Consider the following 27,733-nt stretch of genomic DNA (forward strand, 5'->3'; position numbering starts at 1 on the left):
ATGGACAGAGGAGCCTGGTAGGCTACAGTCCATGGGGTTACAAAGAGTCGGACACGACTGAGCGACTTCACTTTTACTTTTCTGGTCACAGAGCATTCTCTTGAAGGCCCAGAGGAGCACAGAAAGGACAGGAAAGGCTGCATTTCTGGGGAAAGAAAGATAGTTTGTAACCTTAAATTTGTGATTCTTTTTTTCTCTGGACCACTGGGTCTTTAGTTATATCATTATTTGGAGATATCATCATTTGGAGATGATATACATGATTAAAAACTGTATTAAAGAGAGTTGCAATCAGTGTGGCCCTTGGAACGTGGATGAGACTTGAGATTAAAGGTCTGTTTGAAGCCTCAGAACCAATAGCCTCAGCCACATAGTCTGAGCCGGCCACTGCCATCAGTTGGGCCTTCATTTTCCTACTTGTGAAACCAAGAATAATATCTGATTTCACAAGTGTGTTTGTAAGGATTGATTGTGATAATTTAGTTTGTGAAGTACTTTTAAAAATTATTATATTTTAAATTATGTAAAGAACTTTTTAAAACCAGGTAGCACTCTACCAATATAAGGGTTAATTATCGTTGTTGCTGTTTTTCTTAATCATCTTCCATTTCTCCAACCATTATATGATGTCAGAAATCTTAAAACTTTTCAGGAGGCACTGACTGGGTTTTTGTGAAAAAAGTCAGGCGACTCTCTCCATCTTCTGTTTCCTTGCTGTAGTGAATGGAGGCAGTTTGGGGACCTTTGAGTAGAGAGGCCAGGGAATGCTAGATTCATTTATTCATCTATTGAGTGGGCTTTATTGTGGGTTGACATATGCGAGGTGTTTGGTAAGCGCTAAAGCAAAATGAAGAATCTTCCATCCTCAAGAATCTGAGAGTCTAATTGGGAAAATGGGCTTCTAAGCAGTGATGACAATGACCAGGCACTAATGACAATCATGAGATGTCCTTGGGAGCCCCGATAAAGCTTGCTGGTACTCCAGCTGTAACAGAGGTGACTAAGTGAGGAGGGGCTTTCTACACAGTCACAGTCTCCAGGATATAGATGCCTTTTACCTTTTGAGTTCTGGAGCAAGCCAGGACAGCTTACACGTTACTTTGATTCATGATCTTGTGATTCAAAGTATTGTCCCTGTATTAGCAGCTTCAGCATCACCTGGGAATTTGTTAAACTGAGGGGATGAGATCATTTTGAATTCTATTTACGTCTTTCATCTTAGTCATTTAGGTTCTTCATTTATTTCACTTATAACTTCTGGGAGAGCTAGGGGATTCTTTGGGGAAGTTTTTATTCTCTTGTTCTTTTCATAGCAGATGGAAAAAGAGGTACCATGTTCTACTGAAAACTCAGAAGGGATAAGTTTCCTTTTTGAATTTGCTTAAGATCTCCTGGGGTGATCTATGCTTTCTGTTTTCTGGGGGACACATTCAAAATAGGGGCAAGAATTAGTCTTTTAACCAGTTTTTGGCCTAGAGGAGACCTACGCTCTTAGTATTCTCACTAGGACTTGTGTCTGAATTTACTAAAGAACCTTGTCTGGTTTTCAGGGTGCTGATGATGGAGATTGGTGAGGATTTGGATAAATCTGACGTGTCCTCATTAATGTTCCTCATGAGAGATTATACGGGTCGAAGCAAGATAGCCAAGGATAAGGTGAGTTTTCTTTCTTTTTCTTGATTCATGTTCCCAAGAGTCTTATCAGAGGTTGGGAGTTGTTCTCTATGGTATGAAGAGAGGGAATCAGGCACTTAAGCAAGGAGGCCCAAATTGAGGGTGAAGGTGGGAAGGGAGAAGAATATGAAGGTTTTTTCATAGTAACACTGATGGGAAGAAAATTGGTTCCTGAATTGAGAGGCAATAGAGTGATGTTGGCTGGTGTGGCCCTGGGTGTGTGTTTCCTCCTTGTATTTTATCCTTTATTTGTATAAAATCATAGGCCTGGCTTATCCTTCAGCTTCTCTCCCTGGTTTGGCAGATCATCTGGGAAGGTTAGGAAGTCCCATCTGTTCACGCTGAGCGGAAACAGATGGGAAGTGCTGGCCCGCTGCCATCTTGCTCTCTGCTGTTCCCCTCTCCTCAGCCAGTTCAGGGTCAGTGTGGAGTCATCAGGCTTTGGGGGAGATGGGCAGGGGAAGGTCCTTGAGACTGATGAATCCACAGAGTGGCAGAAGTATAGATTTGCAGTTCAAAATGAGCTAGGGGTGAAATCTCAGGGATGCTGTGGTCACTGGAAAAGTAGATCCCAGCTGGCCTGATATGTACTTCCGACCTGTGGACAGGCCAGGAAAAGCTCGGGTCTCTAGTATCAAGGATCTGCTTCTGAGGACTTTGGTAAATCATTGCTTAAGAATCTCCTCATGTTTCTTAATGATTGTTGTTTCATTTCTGAGATCTAGGAATATAGGGCAACTGTGTGCCCCTATTATCAAATGCAAAATGGAAAGTAAAATAAAAAAAAAAAACAACTCATTTTTTGGCGTCCCCTAGTCCACTTGTTTCTCAATCATTTATGTAGATTTAATTATGATTATTAATTGAAAAATAAAGATAGCACATTAGTAACCAAATGTTAAACAGAAAGAAAGTAAAACCAAAAGTGATGCCTATTTCTGAAATGTAGTTCTTTCACAATCCCTATGTTCCAGGCTGAACAAATAGCAAAATACCCTCACCTTGTAATTTTACCACCTCATGTCTGTCCACTGTATCAGAATGAACTGGAATTTCCAGCACTGGTTAAAATATTTTAGGAACTTCAGGGCTATATCATTTAGAATTTTTCTAGTAAAAACATTTCCCCAGCTACCGTCTCACTTCCCTTTTTCAGTAAATCCCTTAGAGTTTTTCAGTATGACACCAGCCTGACTTTTGGGAAGAGAATTAACACAGGAGGATTTTATTTTCAGGCCTGCTTTCTTAATCCTTCATGCAAAAAATGACTCATGCATCTATTCCCAACCTAGGTGCAGGTTGGCCCCCTCAAAGACTTACCTCTTTTCTGGGTAAATTCCAGGATTGTAATTTGCTCATGGTCTTGGAGAGACAATAAAACAAAGCACTCTGGTTTAGGATCCTTGAAGGTCACTCAGAGGACTCCTCTGGTCACATTTTCTTATTGTTATAAATTATGCAGCCTGAGGTTTGCATATGAGGCCTGATGGTCAGCCGTACTGACATTTGTTTTTTGTTGATGGTTCTCTTAGAGTTTCTTGGATCTTGTGGTTGAATTGGAGAAGCTAAATCTGGTTGCTCCAGATCAACTGAATTTATTAGAAGAAAGCCTAAGGAACATCAACAGGATAGACCTGAAGACAAAAATCCAGAAATACAAGCAGTCAGGTGAGCAGCATTTTGGCCCTCTCTGTGGCCTAATGAAGTACCTATGTGTAGTGGGTTAGGTTGGTAGAGATTCATGTGTACAATGGGTGGATGGAACAGAACCCGAATGTCCATGGCCCTCACCAGCCTGAGGCTAGCAATCAGAATCCTTTATATCCTCTATACCCTATATCTGTCTGCTAACTTCATCAGCAAGCACCCCTGACCACAGAGTCTTGGCCCTCTGCAAAATGCCACCAAGCAGTTCTTAACAGTCTGGTCTTTAAGAAGGAGTCTGCACCCCAACTTTCTGCACTGGCTGGTGGCACTGTGTGTACTCAGGGCTTCTGAGTCTATGCCAAGCCCTGCTGCCTTGCCTGACCACCATCCAAGCTCTGGAGACATCCTGTCCCTGGGGTCCTGTAACTGCCTTGCATATAACCTCCTCATGGAAAGGGGCATCTTTTCTGCTGAACCCCTTCCATAAAGGGGACCAGCACACATTGGCCTTCTCTCTCACAGCACCCCTTCCCATGTCTTTTATTTATTTATTATTTTATTTTATTTTTAAATTGGAGGCTAATTATTTGACAATATTGTGGTGGTTTTTGCCATACATTCACATGAATCAGCCATGGATGTATGTGTCCCCCATCCTGACCCTCTGTCTCACCTCCCTCCCCATCCCATCCCTCAATTCCCCTGTCTTTTAGACTCACACTCAGTATGGGCTCTGCTAGCAGTCTACCACCACCATAGAGCCTGAGGGCATGACTGATACCCAGTGATCTGCACACAGCCCTCCCCCATGCCCATGAATGATTCAAGATCAAGAATAGGAGTAGCACTTTTAGTCTGTTCTTAATGACATTGGGAGAAGAGTCATCTGATCTGACATTTTGAGTTCAGTAAGTGGCTGGAAAGTTTTGGGTATTTTGAAAGATCATGACTGACTCTGAACTGAGCCATTGTTGAAGATTCATTTGATGATAATTTGTCAGTCTTAACTCAGTGCCTCTCTTCTGCTTGCAGCTCAAGGAGCGGAAACAAATTATGTAAATGCTCGCCAGGCATCTCTGCCAAACTTGAGTGTTAAAGATCCTTCATATAACCTAAGGGTGAGTCTGGAGCAAATGTGTGGAATCCTGGCATGAAACAGTTTCAGAACTTTGACAAAAATGTACATATTCTCCTAGCATGTATTTCATTTAACATCTGAAAAAAATTGTGACAAATACGCATTTGTTTATAAAATATGTATAAATTCTTATAATTTCAAAGCTAATGTGTTTATTGAGATAACTTGGAAAATACAGAGAACTATATATAAAGGAAAGAAGATAAATCACCTCCATGTTAACAGTTGTTCCCCTCTAGTCTTTTTTCCCTGTGTGTTTATGTATCCCCATACACAAACATTTTTTCCGTTGTTTGTGTGTTCCTTTGAAAATTTACCTTTTTATTTTTTAATATTTATTTGTTATTTACTTGGCCGCACCAGGTCTTGGTTGTAGCATGTGAACTCTTTGTTGTGGCATGTGAGATCTAGCTCCCTGACTGGGGATCAAACTTGTGTCCCCTGCACTGCAAGACAGATTCGTAACCACTGGACCACCAAGGAAGTCTAGAGAATTTAACTTTTGAAATAAAAATGGGTAGGACATGCCCATGGACAAAAAACTCAAAAGGTGCTAAAATGATTTTTAAAGTCCGTTTCCTCTTACCCAGTTCCTTTCCCCAGAGGCAGCTGTTGTTATCCATTTTCTTCTCTGACCATTTGGAGGTAGTCTATGCACATATCATATTAATTTTTACTTTTTTTCTTCTGTACAAATGGTAGCATGCTATGCCCACTGTCCTGACCTGAGAATTCTTAGAAATTTTTTCGTATGAATCATATGGGACTGCCTCTATTTAATCATTGTTTTTAGAGATTGGACATAGTTTCCAAGTGATACTTTCTAGCTGTATCGCAATATGTTTTATAAATATGGATGTAGATGTTTTTTCTAATCTTTTGTTATATGACAATACTTCAAAATAAATATCCTTGTGTTTACCTCTTTGTGCATTTGCTTTTCATTGAGCTTATTTTAGTGATTTCAACAAAAGTGTAAAAGTGTTTTTGTCACTGAATGACTGATTTGTGACCGTAAATAACAGATAGTCACTTCTGGCGATTGTGTTAGTCAGTGGTGCAAGGTCATCATCAGAAAAATTGTTTGGTTAATCTTTTATACTGAGGATTTAATCTCATTGTAATCTCATCCTCATGCACATATAAGGATATATGGAATGTGTAGTCAGGACCACAGTTTATCATTTGTGATTAAATCATAAGCACTTTCATAAAAGTATGTGATGAAAATATTGACTATACCTATAATAAAAATAGTTTTGTGGAGGAGATAAGTTGTAAGACAGCATTAGGCAATAGAATTTCTGAACTCAGATGGATGGTGGTAGGGATTAACTGCCCAACCCTCTCATTAAATAAATAAGGACATTTAGGCCTAAGTAACCTAAGGGCCTCCTTTGAAGTTGAACTGATAAAAGAATCGGCCTGTAATGCGAGAGACCGGGGTTCAATCCCCGGGTTGGGAAGACCCCCTGGAGAAGGGAAAGGCTACCCACTCCAGTATTCTGGCCTGGAGAATTCCATGGACTATATAGTTCATGGGGTTGCAAAGAGTCAGACACGACTGAGCAACTTTCACTCAGGCCTAAGGAACATTGATTGCCCACCGTACCTGCTGCCAGACCTAGGCCATCCATACTCCTTCTACACCGTGGTGCATTTTTTCCAGAATTAAATATGCTTTTCTTCGTCCTTCTGAACCTCTGTGATACCAAATCATGAGAGAAGACTGATTTAGGATTCAGATCCCGATTTTCTGAACTTTCTTTGCTATGGCGTATCTAACAGAAATTATACTGTCATTCTTAGTTAAAAGTCTGCTGTATTTTTATTATTGCCTTTCTACTTTGTTAATGCAAGTAATTGGATTCACTGTCTTTGTGGCTTTTTAGGAACCCACATGCTCTGTAAATTTTGCCTTAAATTTGCTATATTAATCTGTGGCCTTGGTCATTCATTCATTTAGTTAGCAGGCACCATGGCGTATGAATTCTGTGAATTCCTCACAAGATTTAGGAGCCTGGATGTTAACTCATACAAGTTTGCAAAGGTGCTTTTAAAATTTCAGTAGCATTTGCCATCCCAAGTTCCAAAGATTCCTGAGTGCCCTTAGAGAAGTCTTACCCGCTTATCCCACCCTCAGTGCCCTATCTCTTTATTCTAAATGCCCCATCTCTTTATAAATTTTGTCCAAATTTAGCCCCTGAGTTCAAATACTTCCCTTTATGTGACAAAATACCTTTGGAAGTGTTAAAGTTGATTTCCAGAGATATAAACATTTCCTTGTTATTATTGATTTATTTATTTATTTTTTATTTTATTTTATTTTTAAACTTTACATAATTGTATTAGTTTTGCCAAATATCAAAATGAATCCACCACAGGTATACATGTGTTCCCCATCCTGAACCCTCCTCCCTCCTCCCTCCCCATACCATCCCTATTTATAATTTAATTCTGTTTTGGTCAAATAATTGCTCTGTATGATTTCTGTCCTTTAGAACTTATGGCACATTATACAGTCTACTTTGGTGAATGCTATATGCACTTTGTAAAAAAAAAAGAATGTTCTCAACTATTGAGTGAAATGTTTGATACATTACAGTTAGTTCAAGCTGGCTGAATGGTTTTCAAATACATTCTTTATCATTATTATTAAAAAAATTACAGTGGCATTGTAGGATACGTGATACCAACAGATGAATTAACAAATTGTGGGACTTTTCTGGCTGTCTAGTGGTTAGGACTCTGTGCTTCCACTGCAGAGGGCACAGGTTTGAGCCCATGTTGGGGAGCTAAGATCTTGCAAGCCACGCGGTGCAGCCAAAAAAAAAAGTTGTAACTCTGTACTGTAATGTTTTTTATATTTATCTAGAGTAAATCTAGCTTTGATTTGATGTTATATCTCTTTAATCGTATGTAAAAGTGAATGCACACCCATGTGGGGTTTCAAATTCTAATATCATTATCCTCTGGCTAAGTCATTGGTTATTACTAATAAAAGCAATTTATGTGTTTTCTTTGATTTAGATGCACAGACTTAGCTATAGACACAGCTTAACAAATAGTGTACTTCTCTCTTTTGGCTAGGATAGCTTCAGAGGAGAGCTGTCATTTGAAAGCTGAGCGTATCAGATGGTTGACAGTGTGTGTTATGTGTGCCTTACACAGGACCTGTCATCTGGGAAGAGAAAGGGTCTGTTCAATCTTTCATTCTCTGATTCATCCCATTCTGGCCCTAAGAGAGGGTGGCTAATGTTCAAGAGCCACACCCACATGTGGCTTATGCATAGCTAGGCATTATAGAAAAATAAAAACTGGACATTTATTAAGCACTTCCATATGCTTAAAAGTCACTGTGCTGAGTGTCTTGTATACATTTAATCCTGAAAAATATTTATAAGGTAGGTACTATTATTGTCCTCATTTTGAAGATAAAGAAACAGACATATAGTTAAAGAATTTGCTCAAAGTTACATAGCTAATAAGTGGCAGAATTCTACCCCCACTCTTAATCATACCTGTACCTTGCCTCTGTGTTAAAGATCAGGCTGAATGATGTGATCTTTAACACAGAATTTTGAACGTTGCAAGTTCCAACAGCTTGTTCTAACTTTGAGTTATTGTGGCAACTCTCCTGTACCATGACGTCTGACTTTATTGAGCTGTTTTTGAAACATTCTAATATGCTAGTTGAATATATTTACACATTTATTGTATTTTCACTTTGAATTGCTGCTTTGGTCATAGACTATAGTTTTATGGAATTAATGTCTCTTGCTAGTTTTCTTTAGAAAATTTAACAGTGAATGTGATACTTTAATTTATTCCTAAGAATCCTATCAAGATATTTAAAGAGGTGTAATATAATATGACTCTGAAAAATGAACGGGGAGTGTGACCTTGTTTTTTATGTTTGAAGCTCCAGAATGGCAGGAGTAAAGAACAAAGGCTTATGATGGGACCACCTGACATTCAAAGTAAGACCAGCTTTTCTTTATATTCACTTTTAAAAATGCTTGATAATTCAAGTACAAAATGTTGCATGTTTAGAGTTGGCCATTCCTTTATCTACATATTTTAATTAAGGTCTCAAAATGAACAGTTGAACTCTTAAAATATATTCATTGGCATTTCTAGTTATCCATCAAATTAGCTTCAGTTCAGTTCAGTTCAGTTCAGTCCCTCAGTCGTGTCCGACTCTCTGCGACCCCATGAATCGCAGCACGCCAGGCCTCCCTGTCCATCACCAACTCCCGGAGTTCACCCAGACTCACGTCCATTGAGTCAGTGATGCCATCCAGCCATCTCATCCTCTGTCGTCCCCTTCTCCTCCTGCCCCCAATCCCTCCCAGCATCAGAGTCTTCCAAGGAGTCAACTCTTGGCATGAGGTGGCCAAAGTACTGGAGTTTCAGCTTTAGCATCATTCCTTCCAAAGAAATCCCAGGGCTGATCTCCTTCAGAATGGACTGGTTGGATCTCCTTGCAGTCCAAGGGACTCTCAAGAGTCTTCTCCAACACCACAGTTCAAAAGCATCAATTCTTCGGCGCTCAGCCTTCTTCACAGTCCAACTCTCACATCCATACATGACCACAGGAAAAACCACAGCCTTGACTAGACGGACCTTTGTTGGCAAAGTAATGTCTCTGCTTTTGAATATGCTATCTAGGTTGGTCATAACTTTCCTTCCAAGGAGTAAGCGTCTTTTAATTTCATGGCTGCAGTCACCATCTGCAGTCATTTTGGAGCCCAAAAAAACAAAGTCTGACACTGTTTTCACTGTTTCCCCATCCATTTCCCATGAAGTGATGGGACCAGATGCCATGATCTTCATTTTCTGAATGTTGAGCTTTAAGCCAACTTTTCGCTCTCCTCTTTCACTTTCATCAAGAGGCTTTTGAGTTCCTTTTCACTTTCTGCCATAAGGGTGGTGTCATCTGCATATCTGAGGTTACTGATATTTCTCCCGGCAATCTTGATTCTACCTTGTGCTTCTTCCAGCTCAGCGTTTCTCATGATGTACTCTGCATATAAGTTAAATAAACAGGGTGACAATATACAGCCTTGACATACTCCTTTTCCTATTTGGAACCAGTCTGTTGTTCCATGTCCAGTTCTAACTGTTGCTTCCTGACCTGCATACAGATTTCTCAAGAGGCAGATCAGGTGGTCTGGTATTCCCATCTCTTTCAGAATTTTCCACAGTTCATTGTGATCCACACAGTCATAGGCTTTGGCGTAGTCAATAAAGCAGAAATAGATGTTTTTCTGGAACTCTCTTGCTTTTTCCATGATCACATTAGCTTATTTGAATGTAAATACCTCTGACTTCATTGTTTTGGCTATATATTTTAAGGCATGTGACATTTATACCTCAAACAGAACTCTAACCAGGCCATGTTAAACATTAATCTAGCCATGGTCATAAGCCATGTTAAACCAATTACCTAGGAGCAGAAAGAAAAAAGGTTACTAGGATCTTGTTTTCAGAGAAGGCAATGGCACCCCACTCCAGTACTCTTGCCTGGAAAATCCCATGGACGGAGGGGCCTGGTGGGCTGCAGTCCATGGGGTCGCTAGGAGTCAGACACGACTGAGCAACTTCACTTTATTTTTTCACTTTCATGCATTGGAGAAGGAAATGGCACCCCACTCCAGTGTTCTTGCCTGGAGAATCCCAGGGACGGGGGAGCCTGGTGGGCTGCTGTCTACGGGGTCGCACAGAGTCGGACACGACTGAACTGACGCAGCAGCAGCAGGCTCTTGTTTTATAGCCCATTTAATAAATGTAGATTCTGTAAGATGACATTCTCCACCTCTACAAATAAAAGAATTAAAAAAAATCCTAGTCATCTGGTCCTATCACTTCGTGGCAAATATATGGGAAACAATGAAAACAGTGACGGACTATTTTCCTGGGCTCCAAAATCACTGCTCATGGTGAGTACAGCCATGAAATTAAAAGATGCTTGCTCCTTGGAAGAAAAGCTCTGACCAACCTAGACAGCATATTAAAAAGCAGAGATATTACTTTGCCGACAAAGGTCCATCTAGTCAAAGCTATGGTTTTTCTAGTAGTCGTGTATGGATGTTAAGAGTTGGACCATAAAGAAAGCTGAGGGCTGAAGAATTGATGCTTTTGAACTGTGCTGTTGGAGAAAACTCTTGAGAGTCCCTTGGACTGCAAGGAGATCCAATCAGTCCATTCTAAAGGAGATCAGTCCTGAATATTCATAGGAAGGACTGATGCTGAAGCTGAAACTCCAGTACTTTGGCCACGTGATGGGAAGAACTGACTCATTTGAAAAGACCCTAATGCTGGGAAAGAGTGAAGTCAGGAGGAGAAGGGGATGACAGAGGATAAGATGGTTGGGTGGGATTACTGACTTGATGGACATGAGTTTGAGCAAGCTCTGGGTGTTGGTGATGGACAGGGAAGCCTGGAGTGCTTCAGTCCATGGGGTCACAAAGAGTCGAACATGACTGAGTGAGTGAACTGAGTCAACCAAAAGATTTAAGGGATGTAAGATCTCTCTCATCACTCTTAAAACATCAGCTCTTGATGCTATCATTTTCAAGAAGGGTGCTTTTTGCTTGTCTTGAGTTCTCCTTGAAAAGAGGGCTGAGTCTTACTGTAGTGGATATGATTGTACTTAAGATGCGGGGCTGCTTAGACAGGTAAGGAGGGCTCAGTCTTCCCTGAGGAGCTTGGAATCTGTCCTATGTGCAGTGGCGATCCTGAGTGTACCGAGCAGGGTGGTGGCCTGATGGAAGCTTCCTTTATGTGGCAGGCCCCTTGCCAACATCCCCTGACTCAGCCCATATACTGTCTGTGTGCACCTCCAAACATTCTGCCCACATCAGCCAGATGGAGCAGGTCATGCCCATCATTCCATGCATAAAAGTCGGCCCTCCAGCCAGAGCTGTTGAAGAGTGAGTTAATTTCTGACAGCATGTTTCTTAAAACACCGGTGAGGTGGTAAGAGTTAGCTGTTTAAATTGGGAGAACTGGTAGATTTGGATAGGAGTTTAAAATAATCAGAGCTCTTTCCACTGGGCTCTGTGATGGCTGGTTTATCCTTGATGGTAATTATACAGGTGAGGTAGATGAAGCTCTCAATAGCCCTGAAGATCCTTAGGAGAGCTGGTTGCCTGCTCTTGCCTGGATATGGTTCATTTGCTGGTAAAAGAGAAAAGCATCCTGATAACTTGCCCTCAATTTAATAGAAGTTTAATCAAACCAAGTGTTCCTATTATTTTGGACTTCCAAATAGATTTCAACTGGATGATGATTACAATAACTGCAATTTATTAACACTTTTAGTAAGTGCTAAATACCCTGAGAAGTTTCCTAAAAAAAGGCAATGCCAAAGAATGCTCAAACTACCGCACAGTTGCACTCATCTCACACGCTAGTAAAATAATGCTCAAAATTCTCCAAGCCAGGCTTCAGCAATATGTGAACCGTGAACTTCCAGATGTTCAGGCTGGTTTTAGAAAAGGCAGAGAAACCAGAGATCAAATTGCCAACATCTACTGGATCATCGAAAAAGCAAGAGAGTTCCAGAAAAACATCTATTTCTGCTTTATTGACTATGCCAACGCCTTTGACTGTGTGGATCACAATAAACTGGAAAATTCTGGAAGAGATGGGAATACCAGACCACCTGACCTGCCTCTTGAGAAACCTATATGCAGGTCAGAAAGCAATAGTTAGAACTGGACATGGAACAACAGACTGGTTCCAAATAGGAAAAGGAGTATGTCCAGGCTGTATATTGTCTCCCTGCTTACTTAACTTAGATGCAGAGTACATCATGAGAAACGCTGGGCTGGAGGAAACACAAGCTGGAATCAAGATTGCCAGGAGAAATATCAATCACCTCAGATATGCAGATGACACCACCCTTATGGCAGACAGTGAAGAGGAACTCAAAAGCCTCTTGATGAAAGTGAAAGAGGAGAGTGAAAAAGTTGGCTTAAAGCTCAACATTCAGAAAACTAAGATCGTGGCATCTAGTCCCATCACTTCATGGGAAATAGATGGGGAAACAGTGAAAACAGTGTCAGACTTTATTTTTTTGGGCTCCAAAATGACTGCAGATGGTGACTGCAGCCATGAAATTAAAAGACGCTTACTCCTTGGAAGGAAAGTTATGACCAACCTAGATAGCATATTCAAAAGCAGAGACATTACTTTGCCAACAAAGGTCCGTCTAGTCAAGGCTGTGGTTTTTCCAATGGTCATTTATGGATGTGAGAGTTGGACTGTGAAGAAAGCTGAGCGCCGAAGAATTGATGCTTTTGAACTGTGGTGTTGGAGAAGACTCTTGAGAGTCCCTTGGACTGCAAGGAGATCCAACCAGTCCTTCCTAAAGGAGATCAGTCCTGGGTGTTCATTGGAAAGACTGATGCTGAAGTTGAAACTCCAATACTTTGGCCGCCTCATGTTAAGAGTTGACTCATTGGAAAAGACCCTGATGCTGGGAGGGATTGGGGGCAGGAGGAGAAGGGGACGACAGAGGATGAGATGGCTGGATGGCATCACCGACTCAATGCACATGAGTTTGGGTAAACTCTTGTAGTTGGTGATGGACGGGGAGGCCTGGCGTGCTGTGGTTCGTGGGGTCGCAAAGAGTCGGACACGACTGAGCGACTGAACTGAACTGACCTGAAGTACCCTGAACTAAGATGGACATATTACATAGATTATTTTGTGTGTTTTCTTTTAATTCTGTTAAGCCATGATTATTAAAATATAAAAAAGTGAAAATTTCCTCTTAATTCTGAGTATCAGACATAACCACTATTAATGTTTGATCTATGTACCTCTAGTAAGTATATGGAATATACACACACATACATACATGATTTTAAGTACATTGGCTCAGTATTAAACATATTATTCAGTAATCTGTTTTTCACTTAATATATCCTGCATATCTTTTCATGTCAAGAACATAAAATCTCTGTTATCTATTTTAACATTGCATAGTATTCTATGTACCATTATTTATTTAACCAGTTTCTTGTTAGTAGACTTTCAGGCTCTTTCTAGCTTAGGGCCGTTACAAACAGTCCTTCAGTACCTCTCCATGACATTTTTGCACACTTTTTCTGTTATTTCTTATGATAAACTTCTAGAAGCAGAACATTGGTTTAAAGGATATTGCTAATTGTCCCTTAAAAAGTCTGTTTCAGCTTATACAGCATTACCATTTGAAAGTGCTCATTTCCCAAACTTGACCAACACTGGCATTTTCTTTGCCTGTCTTTAGATATTATTACTCATTTGTGCAGCAATCTTATAAATTAGGTGCTTATCTTAGAGATGAACAAAACAAGACAAAACAAAACCCCAAGAAACCCCAAGACTTCAGGAAGAAACTTGCCCAGATCACAGAGCTTACTAGTGATGGTGCTAGGGTTTCAGCCAGCCCTTCATGGCTTTAAAATGGGTGGCTTCTCCACTTCCCTGGGACTAGTAAAGTCATTTTTTATCTACTTTGCTTTAAGCTCATCTACATTTGCTAAGCCCACTGTCTGATATCTTGCCGTTGACATTTTATTTTACAATCTTCCATTGACACTGGATTAACAAAACGTGGCCATCTCTTCCATTAAGTGGTAAACTCACAAAAGCTTTTCCTTCTCTGAGTCTCTAAGGCTGCTCCCTTGAGGCATTGTGTGCAATTTCAGCACATGCAGTAAAGTTATTGATATATTAATTGGGAAGTAAGTTTATCAGATTCTCCCTATCAGGTTAAAAACTCCCCGTCACTGAGTTCTTACCTGGAAGAGGGCAAGGGAGAACCTTCTTTACTTCTATTTAGGTGGTTTTTCTACACAACCCGTTTGGCATGGGGACTTGTGTTTTGTTATCAGTTAGTTAAGTGTTTCAGTGTGAGGTTAGAAGCTTGGGGCTGAGTATAGCTGGGGAAAGAAGAGATAGTAGCGGGGAAGAAAATCGGGAAAGAGAACAGGTGTGACATAAAAGCTAGCAGGGACTAGGAACAGCCTTAGTTCTCCTTCAGTTTTGTAAATGATTTCTCTCTCACCCCCAGGAGAACCAGTGAAGAGACCCATTCAGGAATCAGGAGCATTTTTGCCTCAGGTACAGAATAAATGATCTGACTTGGTAGTGTAAGCACAGTATCTGTGGAGAACACTGATGGCTTTACAAATACCTGTCTATTAAGAATTCTTTGTGACAGTAGGATGCTGAGGATGCTATTCTGAGAGCGCTTCTGTTCTAAAGGGGAACCTTGGATGTAGCAAAGAAAAAGATGTTGAAGTGGATTGCATTAGTGAACTTTGGAATACAGGAAAATTCCAAGTGGCATTTCTCTTCTCAGCTGAGTGATTGCTGAGTAAATAAGTAAGCAATGACTCCAAACCTTGACTTGTTATGACTTTTTCTATGCTGGTACGTCTTCTCCATAACAGAAGGCAATAAAAGGCCTCCTTTTGTGTTGGTTTGGAAAAATATCACTTGTATAAACGCAGGTTGCTGTGGAAACTTATGACCAATCTTTTCTCTGTGTTTTACGTTATCTTTATCTCACAAAGCTAATGCGTAAAGGGACTGCAGGTTTCATTAAAGTTAATTAGAAACTAAAATAACTGGTTGATGTTGAAGGGAAATGTCAGTCATGGTGACTTCAGCCTGTGCCTATTGAGTAACTCATCTGCCAAAAGGAAATTTAAGGAAATCCAAAAGAAAAGATAGTATGGGGGGAGGACCTTGAGGTAAGAGAACAATGTTTAGCTTCTTTGACAATCCCTGCTTTCCTTTCCAGCACATAGTAGAAGAGAGATATAAGATGCAGAGCAAGCCCCTGGGAATCTGCCTGATAATTGACTGCATTGGCAATGACACAGGTAGGTGTGAAGGCTTCAGATGAATTGATGCTCCATAGTGAGATTGAGGCACACACAAGCAGTATTCATCAGAGGCATCAACACTAGCTGCTGTTTAACAAACCACTGCCCAAAAATGTGGTTTCACACAGGAAGGGTAGTTTCTTACTCATGTCTGGTGGGGATGGGGCTGGGGAGCTTCGTTGCAGGTGTACATCAGTGGTGTCATTGTCTGAGGGCTTGGAGTTGTCTTTGGAACCTCTATATATGGCTGGTGGATGACGGAAGTGAATGGAGAAGCTCAGAAGGACTTTAGGGACAGGCTTGAAAGTGATATGTATCATTTCTACCCACAATCCTTTGGTTAGAACTCATGGCCCCATCCAACCACAGTAGACAAGGAACTGAGTCTAGCTGTGTGTCAGGAGGAAAATGAAAGGGAGTTGGAGGAACCCATAGCGCTGTCTCTGGCACAAAGGCAAATTTTGTGAAAGTTGGGGAGGTCTTTTCTTTTCATGCTAGATGCTGCGGCAGGAAGGAGTCCTGAAATCCAAGGAGGGGTTAAAAATGGAAGGTTTTTCTGGGCTTCAGTATTATCAGATGCCCCATCATTTCGCCTAGATAGGTCTTTAAAGCTTTTCTGGGGAATATTAAAAATAGGATAAATTTGTGCTCATTTAGAAGCACTGTGTCTACCATCCTGAACTTTGGTTATTGGCCTGAGTCTATACTGCCTGTTTATCCTTGTTTGGATCTGAATGGATTTTTTTTGCTTAGCTGTTGGATGTCTGACTCGAACTGAATCAATCACTGGTGATGCATCAAAAAATAATGAGAAGAGCTTATATAAGTGCAATAAAATTTGGTTCCATTTTTTATCTCTTTCTTGAAAGGATTGATCGTTTTATTTCCAGTTTTCCAGCTTCTCAACATTCTCTTAGAATGAGTCAGAACTGTGTTTTTTTAGGCTCACTTAAAATGTTACCATGGTGGAACTTGCCTGGTGGTCTAGTGGCTATGACTCTGCTCCCAGATCAGGGGGCCTGGGTTCGATCCCTGATTGGGAAACCAGGTCCACTTGCCTTAACTAAAGATCCTGCATGCCCCCCGAAGATCAAAGATCCTGTGTGCCACCACTAAGACATGGTGTGGCCAAATAAGTAAAAATAAATACGTATATATTTAAATATTACCATGGTGAACTTTATGGGAAGAGAATCCAAGAAAGGTCCAATTAGCAACTATTACACTGAATTTCCTGGGATTTCAGATATGATCTTACTTTCTCCTGTCCTGTATTTAGTTAGATGTGAGAAATGCTGTCTCTTGAGCTATAGATGGGTCCTGTATTTATTTATTTTATTTTTCTTAAATTGAGGTGTATTTGATGTACAAGATTTGTTCTTTCTGTTTTAGCCCTTGCTGCTGCTGCTGCTGCTAAGTCGCTTCAGTCGTGTCCGACTCTGTGCGACCCCATAGACAGCAGCCCACCAGGCTCCCCCGTCCCTGGGATTCTCCAGGCAAGAACACTGGAGTGGGGTGCCATTTCCTTCTCCAATGCACGAAAGTGAAAAAATAAAGTGAAGTCGCTCAGTCATGTCCAACTCCTAGCGACCCCATGGACTGCAGCCCACCAGGCCCCTCTGTCCATGGGATTTTCCAGGCAAGAGTACTGGAGTGGGTTGCCATTGCCTTCTCCAGTTTTAGCCCTTCAGTTCAGTTCAGTTCAGTTGCTCAGTCATGTCTGACTCTTTGTGACCCCATGAATCGCAGCACGCCAGGCCTCCCTGTCCATCACCAACTCCTGGAGTTCACCCAGACTCACGTCCATTGAGTCAGTGATGCCATCCAGCCATCTCATCCTCTGTCGTCCCCTTCTCCTCCTGCCCCCAATCCCTCCCAGCATCAGGGTCTTTCCAATGAATCAGCTCTTGGCATGAGGTGGCCAAAGTACTGGAGTTTCAGCTTCAGCATCATTCCTTCCAAAGAAATCCCAGGGCTGATCTCCTTCAGAATGGACTGGTTGGATCTCCTTGCAGTCCAAGGGACTCTCAAGAGCCTTCTCCAACACCACAGTTCAAAAGCATCAATTCTTCGGCGCTCAGCCTTCTTCACAGTCCAACTCTCACATCCATACATGACCACAGGAAAAACCATAGCCTTGACTAGATGGACCTCTGTTGGCAAAGTAATGTCTCTGCTTTTGAATATGCTATCTAGGTTGGTCATAACTTTCCTTCCAAGGAGTAAGCGTCTTTTAATTTCATGGTTGCAGTCACCATCTGCAGTGATTTTGGAGCCCAAAAAAATAAAGTCTGACACTGTGTCCACTGTTTCCCCATCTATTTGCCATGAAGTGATGGGACCAGATGCTATGATCTTCGTTTTCTGAACGTTGAGCTTTAAGCCAACTTTTTCACTCTCCACTTTCACTTTCATCAAGAGGCTTTTGAGTTCCTCTTCACTTTCTGCCATAAGGGTGGTGTCATCTGCATATCTGAGGTTCTTGATATTTCTCCCGGCAATCTTGATTCCAGCTTGTGTTTCCTCCAGTCCAGCGTTTCTCATGATGTACTCTGCATAGAAGTTAAATAAGCAGGGTGACAATATACAGCCTTGACGTACTCCTTTTCCTATTTGGAACCAGTCTGTTGTTCCATGTCCAGTTCTAACTGTTGCTTCCTGACCTGCATACAGATTTCTCAAGAGGCAGATCAGGTGGTCTGGTATTCCCTTAGTATTCACTTAAGAATAAGGAAATGCTTTCTCAGAAAGAGATTGTGTGATCGTCCTCCTATTTTGGTTGTAACCAGTTTTGTTTCATTCATTAGCAAGAAGTTCCCAACTGGACTTGGTGCAGAATGTATAGCTGTTGTATGAGGAGAATCACAAAAATAAAGCCATGACTTGTGATTTTCATGGCTAAATTCCAGTGTCTACCTCTCTTGTTGAGTTATGAACCTCTTGTAGGCCGGGACTGAGTGTGTATTTGTATTTTTCTGTGTTATAGAGTTGTGATCAGAGTTGAGCCCTGGGATACCACCATGTAGGTGGGAATCATGGCTTTGCCGTGTCCTAGTTTGTTACCTGGGGCACTTTTTCTAGCCTCTCTGTAGCTCCATTTTCCTTCTGTAAACTGAGTTCATAACAGGACACACCTCATAGGGAGATTAGGAAGAGTGAGTGAGTCGTACTTGTAAAGAACTTAGGGCAGTGCCTTAAACACACACACACATACATTTAGCAGGCATTGAAATATCCATTTTGTGGACATTAGTTAATGTTACTTGTCCGTTTTGTTTGTTTAATTTTAGTTGTAAATTGCTGGGCTAGAACTCGCCATGGCTTTGAGCTTAGCACATGGAGCCTGACCCCAGATCAGTGAGGGACCAGAGAACTGGGATCCAGAGGCCTGTATCAGTATCTGCAAAATAGCTCAAAGATATTGTCTGTTGATGGGTACACAGGACTTTGCCCCAACACTGTTCTTGACTTTGTTTCTCCCTGGTCTCACATTCCCTCCATTCCTTCCTTTCCTGATTAACAGCTGCTTGAATCTGCCCATTGGAACTCAGGGAGGGTCATGGAAGCTGGGTGAAGGCTGTTTTCTGTAATCAAAGAAATGCAGGGCCCCACAGGGCCCTGCACAGTATCACTCCTATCCCCATTTTCAAGATGAGCAACCAGAGCACAATAAACTCCCTTTCTAGCTTTTCTCATTAAGTAATAGAGCTGGGATTTGAAAGCTTGACTGCAAAGCCTCTGTTTTTAGCTACTTGGCTGTGAGTGCCATGAGGGTGGTAAGCTTCTGCTGTGTGTCTTCAGAACCTGAAACTGGGTGGCACATTAGAGTTCAGTAAATATTTGTTGGGTGAGTGAACGAAGGAATCAGCTCTATTGGTCATGGTATGTTTCTAAAACCATTCCTTTGTACCTGTAGAATTGAGCAGACTCCCTTACACCTATCTGTTCCTGTCCTCACAAAAAAGTGGGACTTCTATCCAGAGTATGTGATTTCCCCAAAGCTCTATAGGTTTATTCTTCCTTTATTCCATAAGCGTTTATTGAGCACCTACCATGTGCAAATCACCACGCTTGGCCCTATGTGAAGCAGGTATAGAGGCCACAGGTAGAGACTGGCCTCAGAGCCATATTGTGAACAAAGATAAGGTTACCATTTGGCGGCTCATTCTTTTTAAAAATTTTTTTAACTTTTTTTTGTTTTTAAGTGGCTCATCCTTGAGAAGACTCTTTAGAGAAGTCAGTAGCCTCTTCTTGGAGCAGACGTAGAGGCTTAAGGATTTGGGCTAATTGTCTCCGTTCAGTGGCTTTGTGCTTGGTGTCCTCAGGGTTGTGTCACCTGTGTCAGAGACCTAGCAAAGCTGGACTTACACGAGCTCCTGCTTCAAGGTGCCCTGACAGAGCATCTTGTTAAGGAGGGGAGAAGTGAAAGCCCCAAATCACAGACACGTGGACTCTGGACCTTGACCTTGGGCTCTGGCTGGGGTTTTTAGGCTGAATGAAAGATGGTGTTTGCAGATTTTAAGAGGATGTATTTATTCATCTTTTCTCCCTCACTGTTTCTGAAAAGCTTGAAGATTTTTGTGTGCTCTTTTAACTAGGCTAAGATGTAGATTTCTCTAACAGATACTGCACATTTTTCTGGGAAATTTGCGCAAGTAAACTTTCTCTTCTAACAGAGCAGCAGTGGTTCTGAAAGCCGAAAGTTGATCACAGAGAGAGCTTCGCAAGGGTGTTGACTGGAGCTTGGCTGCTCCTTGGGGTTATGCAGCCCCTTTCCTCGATTTCACTTAATGGAATGGGTGACAACCCAAATCAGCAGCATTTTCCTGTACTGATAGATATAAACAAATCTCAGCAAGGGGAATCAGAGCAGCCATGGTGGCCTCTGCTGCTGAGCTTTGAAAACATGTGGAAGTCTGACACCTGAGATGGTGATGGAGGCTACATTCCCTTAGAGCAGCCACTGTTGCCTGCCAGCTTGAGTGCCAAGGAAGAGAAGCCTCGCCCTCTTAACTCCCATGGCATTAGCAGACTATTAAAGATCCTTCCCTGGGAATTGGGCAGGGGGAGAGTGTATGGAACCAGGAAGTCTGTGGTGTATGCTTTTTTTTTCCTGGGCATTCTTTTTTAGTGTGGCTGTGCTGGGTCTTTGTTCCTGGGCAGGCTTTTCTCTAGTTGCAGTGAGGAGAGGCTACACTCTAGTTGCAGTGCATGGCCTTCTCATGGCAGTGGCTTCTCTTCGTGAGGAGCATGGGCTGTAGGGCATGTGGGCTTCAGTAGTTGCAGGTCCTAGGTCTAGAGCACAGGCTTAATAGTTGTAGCACATGGGCTTACTTGCTCTGTGGCACGTGGGATCTTTCCAGATCAGGGATCTATCCTGTGTCTCCTGCATTGGCAGGCAGGTTCTTTACCACTGAGCCACCAGGGAAGCCCTTTCTGAGCATTCTTATCCTCTGAGACTTAAGCAACCATTCAGTTGGAAACCTAGAATCACTAATGAAATTTCCCTTTAAATCAATGTGTGTGTGCGTGCACGTGTGCCCTCAGCCATGTCTGACTCTTTGCGAACCCCTGATCTGCAGCCCTCCAGGCTTCTTTGTCCATGGAATTCTCCAGGCAAGAATTCTGGAGTGGGTTGCCATTCCCTTCTCCAAGGGATCTTCCAGACCCAGAGATCGAACCTGCATCTCCTGAATTGGTAGGCAGGTTCCTTACCACTGAGTTACCTGGGAAGCCCTTTAAATCAGTGCTACATAGCAAACCCCTTTTTCACAGACAGCACAAATCTAGGATATAAAGAAGAATTTTAGGTCCACAAGCCCTTATTGGAGACCCTTGTATTTCAAAATTTAAAAGTTCAGAATGATGATATGGTACATATACTGCAATTTATAGAACACTCCAGTGGGGTCTAGGGTAGTGCCCCATAATCTGTGATTATTTCTACAGCAAAAGAAATGAATATTTGTGCTAAGTGGAATAAAGGCTATAAATAGCTTTTCATTAGTTCAGGAAAGATTTTGTTACAAAACAAGTTAGGGAAAAGAACTTAAGTTCTTCAGAGCTTCTGGAGTTTTGGGATCGTGGAAAAGGTGTGGTGGGTATGTGGAAAAGCAGAGGACTTTAAGGCTGCCTAAGGAACCACAGAAGCCTCTCTTGACATGCACTTGACATGTTTATTATTAATATTGTTTTCTCCTAAGAAAAGCTAATCCTGAAGGAATTACTAGTCATCATTTGTAGCTTAAAAAAAACGTTTGTAAAGTAGCTTATAATTTTGTGTGTCCAGTAAATGGATTGTCCAGTAAAACCCCTGATCGGTGTATCTGAACAAATGGAAAGTCAGGTTTATACAAGCCCTACCCCCCTTCACTCCCCACTTCTTTTCTCACTCTTCTGTCTTTATTCACCATTTTCCTTCCACTTGGAGGCCTGTCCTTTGCCCTGCTGTTTTTTGGGGGGAACCACAGCTGAATTACATCTTTCCCATAATTTCCTCTTCAGGTGTCTCGGACCACACTGACTTTCCCTACTCTGATCTCTTATTTTACCTAAACTCCTGCTGCTCTATGTGACATGTCAGTCATTGTTTTATGCACATTTATACACATCCGAGCACTCCGAGTCCAACCTCCCAGCACCCGGCTCACTGCCGCCCCCTCTCCTATGTGATCATTCTGCTCCATGCCCTGACACACGTGGGGTGGCCACCAACCATGGCCACAAGCACCTTCGTCCCACACTGTCAGCGATCCACACTGATGCCCAAGGCCTCGGCAGAGCTGTCGAGGAAACCTCCTGCGGCAATGGCAAGCACCCTTTGGCCCATGGGGGCTCCTTTTCCGCAGGGGATTCCGCCGTTACCCTATGTTGGTGCACTTCACTGGCCGTCCACTTCACCTCCAAGAAAACAGTCTGTAAACAGACATGAAACCCTTTGGTGATAGAGGAGCCCAAGATTGGGCTAAAAGGAGACTGTGGTGTGCGATTACCCCTGGGGAGAATTCCTAAGGGAAGTTGATGACAGGTTGGGGAGAGGGGATGGAGTGTATCCTGGATAGATAGATAGTTTGGAGGGAATGGGAAACTGTTGGATGTCATAACTAGGTGAGGTGTGTGTAGAACAGGGAGCTGTGTGTGTGTGTGTGTGTGCCCGCGTGCCCACCTTTGGTTAGGAGTTGGGGAGGGAGGTCTTCTGGGTAAATCTTGCATCACTGTCGTAGGACTGAGAGCCGTGGTCAGGCAGGTGGAATACCGTGTTGGTTGGGTAGTCCACCCTGGCAGGCATCTCTGCCTAGAGCATACCTACAGCCTCCCATCTGGTTGGCAAGGTTTTCCCTGCTGGCCCCACTGGTATCTGCGTGCTCTCTCACTTCCACTGCGCTGTGGTGTAACTACCAGCACAGGTCCACATTCATCTTCACTCCTATGCCTCCTGAGTGCCTTGGTCTGCCTCCCAGAGCCCACTTAAGACCAGGACCCTCTTGGAGCCACCACCAGCGCACGAGAGTCACAGCCAGCCCAGGACCTGGCACAATGTCTAAGCCTCCCATAGCAGTTGCTGGCATGAGGCACGTGGTAAGGAAGGTGTGCTCATGGCCACTGGCCCCACTCGTAGATGTAGATACCCCTCCTGCACCTCCTGCTGTGGCCACCATCGTGCAGCTGCTCACACCCACGGCGACCACCCCAGCCCACACCAGCCCACCCCTAACCCCACCCTATCCAACCCCACCTCCTTACCACCACCAACAGCAGGAGCCCTAGCACAAGCCCAGGAGCATCACTGCAGCCACGAGGGGCACCAGCCACAGCCCCTCAGCAGGGAGGAGGGCAGGCACTGGGAGGCCCCAGGTGGGTCATGGTGGAAGCAGTGCTGCTGAGAGGCCAAGCAGTGGCGAGGGCATCCAAGACGGAAGAAGCTGGTGGTAGACAGCTTGGAGTGGGCAAGGTTGCCACTGTGGACAAAAGGTGTGTCCTGGGGACAGTGGAGGTGGCCTGATCATGCTTGGGCTAGAGCTGCAGGGCCCCAGGGGGCTGCTGTCACAGCGCTGAGGCTGGCGGAGCAAGGGTGAGCTAAAAGGGTGGTAGGGTTGTGCCAGGGAGATCAGTAGGTGGCAGGGGGAGAAGAAGAAAGGCTTCCTTGACCAGGAATCAAACCTAGGCTGCAGTGAATCCTAACCACTGTACCACCAGGGAGCATCAGGGGTTTGTCCCTGGCCTGCTCCTGCTGAACCCAGCACCTCCATGCCACCCGCTCTGTGCCACCTTGGTGCCCACACCTGGCCCAAATGAAGTAGGACAAAGGCCAACAGAGTTTTGCCAAGAAAACCCACTGGTCATAGCAAACACCCTCTTCCAACAACACAAGAGAAGACTCTACACATGGACATCACCAGATGGTCAACACCAAAATCAGATTGGTTATATTCTTTCAGCCAAAGATGGAGAAGCTTTATACAGTCAGCAAAAACAAGACTGGGAGCTGACTGTGGCTCAGGTCATGAACTCCTTATTGCCAAATTCAGACTTAAGTTGAAGAAAGTAGGGAAAACCACTAGACCATTCAGGTATGACCTAAATCAAACCCCTTATGATTATACAGTGGAAGTGACAAATAGATTCAAGGGGTTAGATCTGACAGAGTGCCTGAAGAACTATAGACAGAGGTTCATGACATTGTACAGGAGACAGGAATCAAGACCATCCCAAAGAAAAAGAAATGCAAAAAGGCAAAAGATTGTCTGAGGAGACCTTACAAATAGCTGAGAAAAGAAGAAACGCCAAAGGCAAAGAAGAAAAGGAAAGATACATCCATTTGAATGCAGAGCTCCAACGAATAGCAAGGAGAGATAGGAAAACCTTCCTCAGTGATCACTGCAAAGAAATAGAGGAAAACAATAGAATGGGAAAGACTAGAGATCTCTTCAAGAAAATTAGAGATACCAAGGAACATTTCATTCAAAGATGGGCTCAATAAAGGACAGAAATGGTATGGACCTAACAGAAGCAGAAGATATTAAGAAGAGATGGCAAAAATACATAGAATAACTATACAAAAAAGATCTTCATGACCCAGATAATCACAATGGTGTGATCACTCACCTAGAGCCAGATATCCTGGAATGTGAAGTCAAGTGGGCCTTAGGAAACATCACTACGAACAAAGCTAGTGGAGGTGATGGAATTCCAGTTGAGCTATTTCAAATCCTGAAAGATGATGCTGTGAAAGTGCTGCACTCAAATATACCAGCAAATTTGGAAAACTCAGCAGTGGCCACAGGACTGGAAAAGGTCAATATTCATTCCAATCCCAAAGAAAGGAAATGCCAAGCAATGTTCAAACTACCACACAATTGCACTCATCTCACATGCTAGCAAAGTAATGCTCAAAATTCTCCAAGCCAGGCTTCAACAGTATGTGAACCAAGAATTTCCAGATGTTCAAGCTGGATTTAGAAAAGGCAGAGGAACCAGAGATCAAATTGCCAACATCCTTTGGCAATTATAGAAAAAGCAAGAGAATTCTAGAAAAATATCTATTTCTGCTTTATTGACTATGCCAAAACTTTTGACTGTGTGGATCACAACAAACTGTGGAAAATTCTTAAAGAGATGGGAATAGCAGACCACCTGACCTGCCTCCTGAGAAATCTGTATGCAGGTCAGGAAGCAACAGTTAGAACTGGACATAGAACAACAGACTGGTTCCAAATTGGGAAAGGTGTACCTCAAGGCTGTATATTGTCACCCTGCTTATTTAACTTATATGCAGAGTACATCATGAGAAATGCCAGGCTGGATGAAGCACAAACTGGAATCAAGATTGCCAGGAAAAATATCAATCACCTCAGATATGCAGATGACACCACCCTTATGGTAGATACTAAAGGGGAACTAAAGAGCCTCTTGATGAAAATGAAAGAGGAGAGTGAAAAAGCTGACTTAAAACTCAACGTTCAGAAAACTAAGATCATGGTATCTGGTCCCATCACTTCATGGCAAATAGATGGGGAAACAGTGGAGACAGTGACAGACTTTATTTTCTTGGGCTCCAGCATCACTGCAGATGGTGACTGCAGCCATGAAATTAAAAGACACTTGTTCCTTGGAAGAAAAGCAATGACCAACCTAGATAGCATATTAAAAAGCAGAGACGTTACTTTGCCGACAAATGTCCGTCTAGCCAAGGCTATGGTTTTTCCAGTAGTCTTGTATGGATGTGAAAGTTAGACTATAAATAAAGCTGAGTGCTGAAATATTGATGCTTTTGAACTATGGTGTTGGAGAAGACTCTTGAGAGTCCCTTGGACTGCAAGGACATCCAACCAGTCCATCCTAAAGGAAATCAGTCCTGAATATTCTTTGGAAGGACTGATGCTAAAGCTGAAAGTCCAATACTTTGGCTACCTGATGCGACCCTTGATGCTGGGAAAGATTGAAAGCAGGAGGAGAAAGGGGACGATAGATGATGAGATGGATGGCATCACTGACTCGATGGACATGAGTTTGAGCAAGCTCCAGGAGTTGGTGATGGACAGGGAAGCCTGATGTGCTGCAGTCCATGGAGTTGCAAAGAGTTGGTCACAACTGAGCAACTGAAATGACTGATATTCTTTGCTTCTCCAACAAGGGTGTGGGCTTCTTGAAGAATAGGAACTACATGGTTTACTTCATCTGTATCCCATAACCATAGTGTTTCTCTAACACAGGAAGAGGAACTTTGTAAAGCATGAGTTTTGAGGTCAAGCGAGTTTTAATAGATGAGAATAATTTGTTCCCCTTTAGGAGCTTTGCGATGCATGTTGGCCTTAAAGCTTCTGAGCAGTGTTTACTTCTGAGTAAAGAAACCTGGTTAAGTCTTGTCAATCTTGCATTTGTCCTTCATGTTTGACCTCAAAACTCCCCTTTCCACTAAGAATATGATGCACACTTGTGTTGCATTCATCTGCTTTGTAATAACTTGAGCTTGGTTTATTAAAGTTACTCAGTAAGTGATTGTAAATAGACTGGTGAAGCAGCCACCCTTTCTTTTATATTCTATACATTTATTTAATGAATCCCAGTTTGTAGGTAGTATTAAGATAAATGTGAGCTCATTTCAGTCAAAACACATTCTAACTGAATGTTGTCATGACATTTTACTATATTTGATTTTTTGGATTTCATCTCAGTAGTCCCCAAACTGGTGGGCAGTGCTGATTCTAGCTTTTCCCTAATAGCCCTGTACTGTCAGGCCAGAAGAAACCCCTTTCAGGAAGTTAATAAAGGAACAGCTGAATTTTACAGAGCTAGGGCTGGGTCAGGTGTGGAGTTTCCAAGATGAGTAGGAGAAGTGGGACTTCTGCAGTCGGTTGAAGTTTTATTTTCCAAACTCAACACCCACATTTTTCTTCCTCTAGTTGCAAAGAAGGACAGGCAAGTTACTGTTGATGCATGGGGGTGCAGAATCTGAATCTGGCTACTGAGTCCCTTTTAGTTAGCTTTCACCCTAAGGGGCTTCCCAGGTGGCACTAGTGTTAAAAGAACCTGCCTGCCAATGCAGGAGACATAAGAAACATGGGTTTGATCCCTGAGTTGGGAAGATCTCCTGGAGAAGGAAATAGCAACCCACTCCAGTATTCTTGCTTGTGCAACCCTATGGGCTGTAGCCTGCCAGGTTCCTCTGTCCATGGAGTTGCACAGAGTCAGACACGACTGAAGTGACTTGGCACACTGGTTTCTAAGGAAGTAGATTTCATGCAAGAGAGGCATTGCAGGCAGGCTCTATGATTTGTGGTGAAGTGGCTGCCTTTATATTCTTTAAAACTAATATCTTAAAAATTTTTTTATTTACTTACTTTATATTTATTTTTGACTGTACTGGGTCCTTGTTGCTGCACACGGGCTTTCTCTGGTTGTGGTGAGCAGGGGCTGCCCTGTTGTGGAGTGCTGGCTTCCCGCTGCAGTGGCTTCTCTTGTTGCGGAGCACAGGCTCTAGGCACATAGGGTTTGGTAGTTGCAGCACGTGGGGTTACCTGCCCCATGGCATGTGGGATCTTCCTGGACCAGGGATCGAACCCATGTCCCCTGCATTGGCAAGTGAATTCTTAACCTCAGGACCACAAGGGAAGTCCCCAAACTAATATCTTATATTTGAATAAGCACTCACAGTTTGCAAAGCATCTTGACAGAAATGTCAGTGAATCCTTACAGCCACCCTCTGGAGGACATGGTTTAGTCACTGATCCATTTTATAGATGAGTAAGTTACAGATGTCATTTCTTCAAAGCCACACTATCATGAACTTCATCCTGTATACACTGGCTTATATCCATGTTCTTGCTGGGTCAAGAAAACACAACAGCTAGCCTCAGTCCTCCCGGAGAAGGCAATGGCAACCCACTCC

At 42.7% G+C, this 27,733-nt stretch overlaps 1 protein-coding gene across 8 annotated transcripts in view; it reads left to right on the forward strand.

Annotated features, from left to right (window-relative positions):
• CFLAR (CASP8 and FADD like apoptosis regulator) overlaps positions 1-27,733 on the forward strand; it is a 54,444-nt gene that overhangs the window by 20,884 nt on the left and 5,827 nt on the right. For 5 of the 8 annotated variants that reach the window (XM_027564251.1, XM_027564242.1, XM_027564216.1 and 2 more), the window contains 6 exons: positions 1,551-1,656; positions 3,207-3,342; positions 4,354-4,439; positions 8,382-8,439; positions 14,526-14,575; positions 15,261-15,342. In XM_027564251.1, the coding sequence (XP_027420052.1) occupies positions 1,558-1,656; positions 3,207-3,342; positions 4,354-4,439; positions 8,382-8,439; positions 14,526-14,575; positions 15,261-15,342 (511 nt within the window). In that variant the 5' untranslated portion in view covers positions 1,551-1,557. Of the gene's footprint in view, positions 1-815; positions 1,329-1,550; positions 1,657-3,206; positions 3,343-4,353; positions 4,440-7,549; positions 7,656-8,381; positions 8,440-14,525; positions 14,576-15,260; positions 15,343-27,733 lie in introns of those variants that run through there. The other 3 variants (XM_027564262.1, XM_027564271.1, XM_027564278.1) reach the window with 3 other exon arrangements.

The sequence above is a fragment of the Bos indicus x Bos taurus genome, chromosome 2 (assembly GCF_003369695.1).
Source record: "Bos indicus x Bos taurus breed Angus x Brahman F1 hybrid chromosome 2, Bos_hybrid_MaternalHap_v2.0, whole genome shotgun sequence".
Classification (NCBI taxonomy): Eukaryota; Metazoa; Chordata; class Mammalia; order Artiodactyla; family Bovidae; genus Bos; species Bos indicus x Bos taurus.